Source organism: Aptenodytes forsteri, unplaced genomic scaffold (assembly GCF_000699145.1).
Source record: "Aptenodytes forsteri isolate BGI_AS27 unplaced genomic scaffold, ASM69914v1 Scaffold265, whole genome shotgun sequence".
NCBI classification, from domain to species: domain Eukaryota; kingdom Metazoa; phylum Chordata; class Aves; order Sphenisciformes; family Spheniscidae; genus Aptenodytes; species Aptenodytes forsteri.
The window spans coordinates 3,214,901-3,226,271 of record NW_008796175.1 but is presented as its reverse complement, the minus strand read 5'-3'; the positions used below and the strand labels follow the sequence as shown (position 1 = coordinate 3,226,271).

Genomic DNA, 11,371 nt, shown 5'->3' with positions numbered 1-11,371 from the left:
GGGATAATCACCTCTTTTGACCGGCTGGTTATACTGTGTTTGATGCACCCCAGGATGCAGTTTGCCCCTCTTGGCTGCCAGGGCACGCTGCTGACTCATATTGAGCCTGCTGTCGACCAGCACCCCCATATCCCTTTCTGCGGGGCTGCTTTCCAGCCACTCTTCTCCCAATTTATACTCGTGCCTGGCATTACTCCATCCCAGGTGCAGAATCTGGCACTTGGACTTGTTAAATTTCATCGCATTAAGCATTGCCCAATGCTCCAATCTATCTAGATCCTCTCCCTCAAGAGAGTCAACAGCACCTCCCAGTTTGGTATCATCAGCAAACTTGCTAATGGTGCATTCAACTCCTGCATCCAGATCGTTGATAAATATGTTGAACAGGACTGGCCCTAGAATTGAACCCTGAGGAACACTGCTCGTGACCGGTCGCCAGCCAGATGTAGCCCCATTCACTACAACCCTTTGAGCTCTGCCCTTCAGCCAGTTCTTCACCCAGCGCACCATGAACCTGCTCGTCCCACAGCTGGACAACTTGTCCAGAAGGATGCTGTGAGGGACGGTACCAAAAGCCTCCAGAAAAACTACATCCACCGCCTTCCCTTCATCCACTAGGTGGGTGACCTTATCATAGAAGGATATCAAATTAGTTAAACGGGACTTTCCCTTTGTGAATCCATGTTGACTGTGCCTGATGATTGCATTATTCTTTAAATGCCTTTCAGTAGTACCCAGTATGACCTTCTCCATAATTTTTCCAGGAAGTGAGGTTAAACTAACAGGTCTGTAGTTTCCTGGGTCTTCCCTCACGCCCTTCTTGCAAATTGGAATAACATTGGCTAGCTTCCAGTCAGCAGGGACCTCCCTAGACTCCCAAGACCTTTGGGAGATGATCGAGAGGGGTCCTGCCATAACATCCGCTAGCTCCTTCAGTACTCTGGGATGAATCCCACCAGGCCCCATGGACTTGTGAACATCCAGCTGATACAGCTGGTCCCTGACAATTTCAGTGTCCACAAATGGAAAGTCACTGTTCCCATACCCGTGGTCCTCCGACTCAGGGGACCGGGCAGCCCAAGGTCTGTCCGTTTTATTAAAGACTGAGGCAAAAAAAGCATTGAATGCCTCCGCTTTTTCTTCATCCCTGTTAGTCAGATGACCATCTTCAACAAGTATCGGTCCAATGTTTTCTTTAGACCTCCTCCTGCTATTAACGTACTTAAAAAAGCCCTTCTTGTTATCTGACACAACACTGGCCAGGTTCAACACTAATTGAGCTTTGGCCTTTCGTGTCTCCTCCCTGCATATACGAAGCACAGCTCTGTAATCTTCCTGCAAAGCCTGACCTCGCTTCCAGAGATCATCCAATTTCTTTTTCCTCTTGAGCTCCACGAGGAGTTCCCTGTTCAGCCAAGCTGGTCTTCTGCCCCGCTTGCTTGACTCACTGGGATTGCCTGCTCCTGTGCTTCTAAAAGGTGCTTCTTAAAAACTGACCAGCACTTGTGGACTCCTAAGCCCTCAAAGGCAGATTCCCAGGGTACTCTGTTGTTTCTCTCAAATCGAATTTATTAAGCTCACTTCAAAATATTCCATTAATTACAAAACTGGTTCTCTTACAGTAACTGCAACATTCATTTCCCCAAATTGGGAGGGGATGAGGGAGAAATAACAGTTACAGTACCCACCACATAATAAAACTTAATTTAGCACTGACCTGTCTTTATTCCAGCTTTAAATACCACCAACAAGGTGGCTAGCTATGATAGAAGAAATCAGATTTCAGATTGCCATTATAGTACATATAGAATTAGAGTAACCTATAGGTCTTCAAATCAGTAAGAAATGTAAACAAAATACTGCAGTTAGCATGAATACATTTCTGTTCTTACATTTTGTAAATTTGTCCAGCCTCTTAGAGGGGTTGTGAGGATGAGTACTAACATTAATGGATTTATTTATTCAAGGTAATCTGAAATTTCAAAGCAGGGTCCAGTTCCAGATCTGTTAGGCCTCTGATTCATGTTTTTATCTCTAGAACTCGCTTTCTCAAAGTAGAACTCGCTTTCTCAAAGAAGAATCAACGTATCTTTTCTTTTACGTACCTGCAGAGTCACAGACTTTCTCAGAAAGTTCTATGCGAGCATAACGCTTTGCTTCAGGACCTTCTGTCTGCCCAGTTATACAATATCCTGCTGTTTTTCTCATTTTGTTATTCCAGATTATTACCATTTTTTCTGGTAACTGAAAAACAAAACAGTACATATAGTCTGCCCTCTCCTACCTCTCTTATCTTCTTCCGGCCCTCTGGCTTCCCCTTATATTTACTGCAAAGCCACTAGAGGATATCTGTGTTAGTGCCCTTAACACTGTTGTCACTTAAGATGCAAACCCACCCTCCATGGCTTCTTATTCCCATCATCAGTTTTTCTGTAACCAACACTGGGAGCTTCACAATGCAGGATGAGACAAAAAGTCCCTTAGTTCCTCTCTTCTGCCTCTAACAGTGGGTAACACATGCTGCTTAAGAGGAAATGCAAGGACAGGTCAGGCATAAAACAGAATTTCCTCTTCAAAAAAAGTACTCTTCCCAACTGCTAGTCATTTGCAAGACAACACCTCACTGAGCCACAGGTGATTCCTTTGCATTAAATAGCCCTTAAAGTTGTTTTCTGGTGTTTTGGGAAGAGTGTGTGTGCATACGTTTAAGAATACATATGCATTGTTAGCATCCACAATAGTCTATGATCAGAAGTTCTACAGCTTAATAATTTACAGGTCAAGTACCATCTGCTTTGGTTGTTCTGAACCTGCAACTTGCCATTTTAAGCTGATGAGCCTTCACACTGTGAGAGGGTCAATAATCACCCCTTGCTTATCCTCTATGCTGCTCCTGATTTTATAAGCCCCCATCCTATCTATCTTGGTTAGCTCTGTTCTTTCACTAACAGTTTTCTGTCATCTAAATTAATTAATGAGCTTAAGTAAATGGTCCAACAGTAGTAAGTGCCAGCACAGGTACAGGGCTGAAGCACTGAGGAGCAAGATATTTTGCTTTCAGCAATAGTGAGCCTGTTCAGCTCAGCTTTATGTGAAATCATGACCTCAGCCTGTCCTTGGTCAGCTCAACAATATTTTCTCAGCTACACACAAACATTTTCCTTCTTGAAGGAAATTCAATTGGAATTAAAGGGCAGTGTCCTTCCTTTCAAGGATGTTTCTCACCAGAGGAGGGTCTCCAGTATCCCAGAAGATGTAAAGGTCAAGACAGCGGTTCTCTGAAATCGAATCTTCAATTTGAAACACAACTTATAGCTTTAGGTTCACTCAAAACTGTTATTCAAAGGATAAGCAGCTTTTTAATCTGTTCCAGAATGGCAGACATGAACGTGCAATAAGAATGAAGATTGCATGTAGCATGACTAAGCATGAGGCAACAGGCCCTAACAACAAAGGGAAGTGCTTTTATCCATCAGCTCCCTACTCCCCAGTGTACGCTCCCACCGCTTGCATTTTGTCAGCTGCAGGCAAGAAAGTTGTGCTACAACTAGCTATTAGGCTGTGGTAATGCTGCAGAGTTCACTAGTACATGTTACTTCAGTAAAAGCTAAATGAGCAATGGTGGTAGGCAACCTTGAGCTTCTTTCAGCAGCAGAAAGCCATAGCTGCCTTTGCTGGCGTCTACTACCACAGAGGCAGCAAGAGAAACATTCGTGGGCTGCTGAGTTGATGACCATGCAGGTACTAGAAAATACATGAAGATAAATATCAGTCACCTCTTCAAAGATGAAACTGATCCAAGGCCCCTCATGTAGCAGTTTCTCTCATTAAGGACTCTTGGACACGCTTAAGGATGGTACACCATTACAGCTGGGAAAGCAAGCCAAGCTGAAAACCGCTGCATCACAGTGGTGATAAACCCCTTCCAAAGAAATTGCTTGAACTAATTCAAACGTAAACCATTGCTATAAAGCTTAACTTCTGCTGACTGAAGAGGATAAAGAACAATCACATGAAAAAGGGAGGAGCAACATATTAACCAGCATTTTAGAATTGTAGTTTTTGTTTTGAAGCCAACCTTCTGCTCAAAGATGGTATTATTATACAGACAGTAGAGCTTCTGTGCCAACTCCTCTTTATTTTTCTTGAAATACTTCACATAGTGGGAAGCTGGATTTGAGAGATCTTGCAAGAAACAGCCAGGCACCGAGCACACCCTGAGCCTGCAAGAAAATCCATTAAGCAGTTTACTGAAGTACTGAGATATCACATTGAAAAATAATGGCCACTTTATAGCCAATAAAGATCTCTGGCATGCTGCCACTGGCATAAACCTCTCCTGACTCTTTTCACTATCTTGCCCTCACAAGGCCAGTGGGGTGCACACGCTTAACTGTCTTCTTCCCCCGTCAGGAGCATGAAGGTGCAGAGCTGTTGCAGTAGTTCTGCAGTTAGTTCATTAATTCACAAAACTAGATTATGAGGACTCCTAAGTAGGAGAAGAGGGTAGCTCAGATCTTTGTGACACAGCGAGCCACAGTTATACCAAAACTTGATCAATATATGAACAGCCCTGATTACCCATAATAAAGGTATATTTTCAGAAACATAGCCAAAGATGTTCTGGGAATCCTCAGGAATTCATTCAGAGGAAGCAGATATTCCACTAGGATGACTAACTCCAATACTGCAGCACTCTGACAAAGCATCAGCTTTGATGACATCATTTAAAGGTTTTGTATACACAATTACAAAATGACTAAAGAAAATATCACATGCCTAAAAGGCAGAATAAAGGCAGCTATTAGAAATGAAAAAGACATTCTTCTGAAAAGCTTAAGCTGCATCCACTTATAGAAAAAGAAACATGAACTTCGCAAGTTATAACGATACAGGTCAAAAATATCAAGACAAGCTTGTTAAAAGGCATGAATTACTAATAGAATCAGTTTTGATATATTTTCAGAGGCAGGCATCTGGATAGATAGAATCTGTAGGGCCAGCGCACGTTAGAAGTATGCTGTGCCAAGACAAGGAATAGCAAGAAAGCTAACATTTACAAAGAAGATTTGACATTTGTCAGATTTATTTGTCATCAATTCCTTTAAGCGGAGATTAGCTTACATGCTCCCTGGTATACCCGAGACTGAAAGCTTTGTTTTCCAGCTACTTAACCATTAACAACTGCTGAATTGGTAGCAGAAGTTTCTAGGTACCAGAAAAATCAGAACGTCATCCTAGCCAAAATGCTTAGCATCTCTTTGTCCATCTATAATGGTCCTAGAACACAGTAAAGATGGAGAAACACTTACCTTTTCTCTGTCTTTGCTGATTGTGAGCAACTGACCAATTCATTCCTATGAATTCTTGCAGAAGCCATTATCCTGGAAGGTGTTTCTTGAAGTGAAATGGAGTTTGGCCTTGGTGTCTTGACTCCCTCCCCTTTCAAGGGCTGGGCATCTTCACAGGGTGGCTTGATGTTTTCTAGTTCAACAGAAAGAGTCACAGGATTACACACTGTCAAACAATCGGGAGCACAGATGTCAGCAACCAGGTAACAGACAACGGTGAAAAAAGCCAAATATTCCACCTCAGCATACACACTCTTCCTGTGCATACTTGAATGCAAAGGCTTTTACAACTGATGGAAAGGTAATTTGCTGTTATATACTGCAAAAATTCCATTCAATGAAGGAGTAGCATACTCCAAACTTTCAAACATTCAGCTAGGAGGAAGTGAAGGGAAAAGCATTTGTGACCTCATTCAGGCATTTCACCAATTCAAAATACATCACCAGCACATTGAGAGCAGTAATGCAGAGAGACACCATTTGAACAAAAAAAAAAAAAAAAAAAATCATTCTAACCTTCATGTTGTTTGTTTCACAGGCAAGTTCTGATCAGATAGCTGCCTATTTCCGCAGCCCACATCTGGACTGATTGCTAAAATGACTGACCCTCACACCAGAAATCAAGGACCGCTTCAAGGTTTGCGGTTTCAGTAGATGTTCTCTCTGCTGGCTTTTCTATAACTGTTTCCCTATTTGGGCCACTTGTCTCCTTTCACTATTCAACCATATACAGAGAAGCCAATGCAGCTGCCAGCTCACTTCTAGAATAATATGTTTTCTAGACCACATTGGAATATTCCAATTAAACAAAAAAAATTTGCTCTTTCCCAGGGCATATTTCTATGCTGTCAGCCATCCTCTTCCATAGGTCTCCTTGCCCTGAACTAGTCCTTGTTAGTGAGGAACGCACTCTTCTAGAAAGAGATTTGTTTTCACCTGCTCTTACTCAGCAATAGCCCTTTTCCCCTTGCAACTAACTTCAGTTAGTCAAAGGAGAGAAGCTACTAATTTAGGAAATTCTCATTATAAACTGTATTTTAAATAAAGTCAATTATAAATCCAAATACTAAATTAACAGCATCTAAACTGCTCAAAATTTCAGTCTTACCAAAATGACAGCTTCACATTAACTGCTATCATACATAAAAAAGTTAGTTAACATCATTCAAAACCACCAGTTAGATTTGTTTTCAGAACAATTTTAAAAACTAAAAATGCCTACAATTATAGGAATTATAAAAACAAGCAATAGTGAAAAACTTAAATCTTGATACCACAAGACTAGTAAAATCACTTTTCAGGATGCTCAGAGGAATAACTTCTGATTGCATCAAATTCAATTGCAAGATGCTGGGTTGCACTTCTAAAGCATATGCCACACAAACGAAAAGTATTAGGCAATTAGCACTACCATTGCTGTCAATAGATAGCTTGCAAGTTAGCTAAGAACAATTGCTTACCCATTGTGCTTGGCTGGTAGACAGTTTTACTTGTGCTTAAGATTGGTTTTCGGGGTATACTTCGTTTCCTTATCCGTTCTATTAACGATTTAAATTCATCATCTGAGCTATCTGATTCTACCTCTGTACTTTGTCGTAGCGCCGCAGTTGGCACTTTATCTTCTGTACTCTTTTCACAGCTTCCTTCCTTCCTTCTAACAAGCAAATCTGGACTGCCTCTGGAAATTGACTCTTTCAGATTTTGTGGAGGTGGGAGTTTTATGCACCTCTGACTCTCTTTCAAGTCTTTCACTCCCCCTTTTTGGTAGTCATGCCACGAACTTTCTACAAAGACAGAATCTTCAGTGTCACTTGAAGCCTCTGGATACTGCAATTCTTGGCAGCAAGTGCTTTTCTTTCCAGAAGTCATCAACTTCTTAGAGGTCTGAAGATCCTTCTGTGCTGCAATTCAAAAGAAACAGCTTAAAGTTTTGGTAATTTTATTTAGGAGACCTGCCTTTGTCTTAACACAAAAAAAATCCCTTGAAAGATAGGAAAACACAAAGAACAGAAAGATATCTTTGCTTTTTCTTTATTACACCCTGCTTATTTACCATCATACTAAATGGAAAGTCACTGAAAGATGTATTAAAAAAAAAAAAGTAGCTTAAACCCCAGGTATCAGTCATCAGGCCTAACAATCCTGAGTAGGCAGCTAGTGCTGGCATAATCTTCATTCCCAGTAACAAAAGCTACATGCATGTAAGAGTAAGGCTGAACATTTCATATTAAAGTTTTATAAAACCACCAAGTGAAGGGTGACTTAAAAAATGCTCAGCCTTAGTGGATCGGACCATAGCCTACAGCACAGAGTGCACACTTGCCAACAAACAAGGCTTCTGACATCTCAGATTTGACCTATCAAGATCAAGGCATCGTGTCAGATCTATTGGTGACATTTTTTTAAATGATGCTTCTGGTCCACTTTGCTTCCCCTGTTTCCCCTCCAAAAACCATTCCATTAGCTTTTCACAGTCTGCAGCTGGCATACATGTTTCAGGGTTGACATTCACACCAGCTGCAAAAGATCCTGCCCTTCTTGATTTATGACCCAGAAAATTCCAGGTTTACATGAGAACCCTGTTATCATCCCTCATCTACTAGAATTCTATCACCTGATCGCTGGCCTAGTGGCTGTCAAGAATTCCAGAGCCCTGTACAGTTTGCTTGTTATCAATGAGAAGCGCATCAGACAGCTGTAGTCAGGCTCTGAATGTTAGTAAACCAAGGCACTTTCCATCCCTTGGGGGAAAACAGGGATCCTGCTCAGACAAGCACCGACACACCTCAAGTCATAGTTTGCCAGAGCGTCTTGTAGCCAGTGTTAACAGGATTACACATGGGACCTTGCCTAAAGAAGCTCCAAATTAAAGACTGTCTGTGGCTCTGCAACACCCATAGGCAAGACTGGCCTGACTGTCAACACCTATATCAAGTTAAAGGCATCTAGCTTAATAAGTTACCTTCTTTCTTTACTCAGTGTCTTTTGGCCACAGAATGAGCTGGTACAGCCATAGGAATGCTGTTTTGCATATCCCAAGTCCTCTCTCCACAGTGATCATCCCATATTTGCAGCTCAGTCTAATCAACCATGAGTTGCTACTCTTTTCACAGACCCAAATACTAGCATAGTCCACAGTATCTGCAGACCTACAGCAATGCTTCAAAATGTACACTTGTCAGAACAGTATGACCATGCTTCCCTCTGTTACCCCCAGAGGAAACAGAAAAGCCTCTCCTCTTACCCTCAAGGAAGAGACAAAGCAATCTTATGTTTAACAAGTTCTCTCAGAAATTTATTAGCTCAGCAATGAATGCTGTCTTTCCACCCATTAAAATTCCTGCTTCATATTTGCTGTTGGACAGTTACTTGCCATTCTTTGTTGTGCTCTTTCTCATTTTAAAGTCCAAGAAGAAATCATCCAAGTCATCGATTAAGTCCTTCAAACTGTAAAACAAGAAAATAATGTGAAAAAAGGTAGGCATAAGCAGGAAAATAGAAAAGTAAGTTTGCCTTACTAAAAAAGCAAACCCAAAAAATCCACACAATATAACATTTGCTGTGAGCAACTGATAATGTTACCAGCTATGCCCATTAATAGGACTGGCAATAGAGCACATACACCTCCAAACATCCCATTTTACATTTGACCTGAACATAAAGATTGAACATATAACAGTTCTTCTGTCTGTATTCACTCCTATACACATATCTACCTATGAATCACTAAAACTTTTGACCATTTTTCTGTATTCTGAATAGTAGATGTGATACAGAAAACATATATAAACATTGAAAAATCAGCACCCACCTTGCATCTGCCTTTTTAGAAACAGATTTGGGAGTTTTCATTCTAGCTAAAACTGAAATAATAAAACATTAATTAAGAACAAATTTCTGCTTCTTTTGTTATGCATTTTTAAGAGAAAAGTTTGTAACTAGTAAAAATTCAGTCTAAAGTCTTACCAAAAAAAAAACCAACCCCAAACAAACATAAGAATCCTTTACATATAATTCCAGCTTTCAATTCCTCAAAGCTGACAGGAGCTGTCTAGCATTTCCTTCATTATTCAATCCTTGCCCAGCACAAAGCCAGATAAGAAGTGCTGTCACATGTCTTGCAGTATCCAGTATAGCCTCCTCATATATCTGGATTATTGGGGGTGGAATTGAATGGGTTTATCAATATTTTCTCCAAGCATTTCAATGACTGCAGGCAGTAGTTTTCCTACTGCAAAGAGGTATCCATACACTTATTCCACTAAGTGACTCCAAAAAAATGTTCAAAATGGTAACAATAATACCCCACTGCAGAACAGCAATTCAACACTACTTCTCAGAAATAAATGTGTTTTAATTACTCCAGGAATATTGTAGTGACTGCTAAACATGAAAACACGGTTCAGGCAGTGGTACTGCACATGCTTGAAGAACATAATGGGCCAAAATAGCAGTTAAGGAGTGTTTGTTCTCACAATCTGAAGCTGCATGCATGACTTCAATGGGATTATAAACTTTTGCACTATGCCATAAGCCCAAAACCAGAAGACAGGTTTGCTTGATAAAGTTTTTATGGCTGATTGGTAGATTCTGGTACCAGGAAGAACAGTGGAGCTACACCCAAATGCTACCCTGAAAGCATACTAAAGTTTACACCATGTAAAATTCAGTATTCAATTCCATCTTACCAAGACCTTGAGCCAATATGAAAAGCCAAAAACATCCCTCCAATTGGTTAAGACTCATGCAGCAAAAGCTGTGACACATAAGAGGGAATTCTGAGTAGTTTAGACATGTGTTTGGAACAGTAACTGCTTAGAGAAAATGTTCATTCAAAGATGCTCCATAGACTAAGAAGGAAGCAAGTGAGTGACAGGGAACAGACAAAACTGAGGCAACAAGAAAAAAAATTATGCAAGGCAAAAAGCATCCAAGGTTGAGACACGAGATTCAAGAATGCTCCCTGTGGCATACAGCTACCAACACTGCACTGCAAGGAGAAAATGTACATTGCAGCAGGAGCGATGAGAGAAAATCAGCGTAAAAACTGCTTCACTATAACTAGATAGAAACGCGTCCTTTTCAGAAAACAAACTAACATGCTATTACTCACACATTTCAAATTCATCATCACTGCTGGAAGAGAAGTACAGGGCATGGCTGCAAAAAATGAAATGCAGAATAATATCGAAAACATTAGGTCAACAGCAAGTAGATCTGCTGGTCTGAAATACCAAATATATACTGAGAACCAAATATATTCTGAAAAAATGCTGAACATCTCAAATAGGTTAAACTGTTTTAAATTATTTAAAATAGAAATATTAGAACTTACATAGTTCTTACAAATTTCAATATACACATTCAACATTCAAGTAGTAATCAATTGCTGTCAAAATCTGAAAGATTGAACCGTTTGGAGACACAGGCTTAGGACGCTGCATTGGTTTAAGTTCAAATTAGGTATCAGAAGTCAGAAGGGATAGAAAGCTTGTTTCTCATCTTACACAATATACGACCACATAAAGAATGCAGTGTCGTATTAAGTCTGAAACCTCAAAACATGCAACAATGAGAAACAAGCTGCTTTTGCATAAAGTGCACTTTAATATGGTTGCCATGAATATTTAGCAAACTGCAGTAGCTTTCATAAAGCTATTTTAAGACGCAGAATGGATGCATTACCACTTGGACTGCAATTCTCATGCAAATTAGAGGCAAGCCATAATACTCTTACCAAATCATTTATTTCATTTTCTGACAAAACCCAAACGTTAACAACTTGAAAAATACACCATGAAATTGCCTAAAAATACAAAGACAGCTTCTTTTAATTACATTAAAGTTACCCAAACCTTAAAGACTGTAGTTCTGAAACATGTTAATACCTACCAATTATCATAAAACAATTGAGGGCGTAATCTAAAATTACGTTTAGATATGATCAATAACGAAGGACGCGAGGACGGGGCTGCTGCCCCACCAAGCGCCGCCTCACCCGCCGCCCCGTCCGCTCCACA

At 40.4% G+C, this 11,371-nt stretch overlaps 1 protein-coding gene across 1 annotated transcript in view; it reads right to left on the bottom strand.

Moving 5' to 3' along the window:
- The window catches only part of GCNA (germ cell nuclear acidic peptidase), an 8,952-nt gene extending 3,716 nt beyond the window's left edge, over positions 1-5,236 (bottom strand). Inside the window, exons 1-3 of the mRNA XM_009287660.1 lie at positions 5,232-5,236; positions 4,079-4,223; positions 2,106-2,244 (exon numbers count right to left, since the gene is read on the bottom strand). Of these exons, the coding sequence (XP_009285935.1) occupies positions 2,106-2,244; positions 4,079-4,223; positions 5,232-5,236 (289 nt within the window). The remainder of the gene's footprint in view (positions 1-2,105; positions 2,245-4,078; positions 4,224-5,231) is intronic.
- Between the last annotated feature and the right edge of the window lie 6,135 nt (positions 5,237-11,371).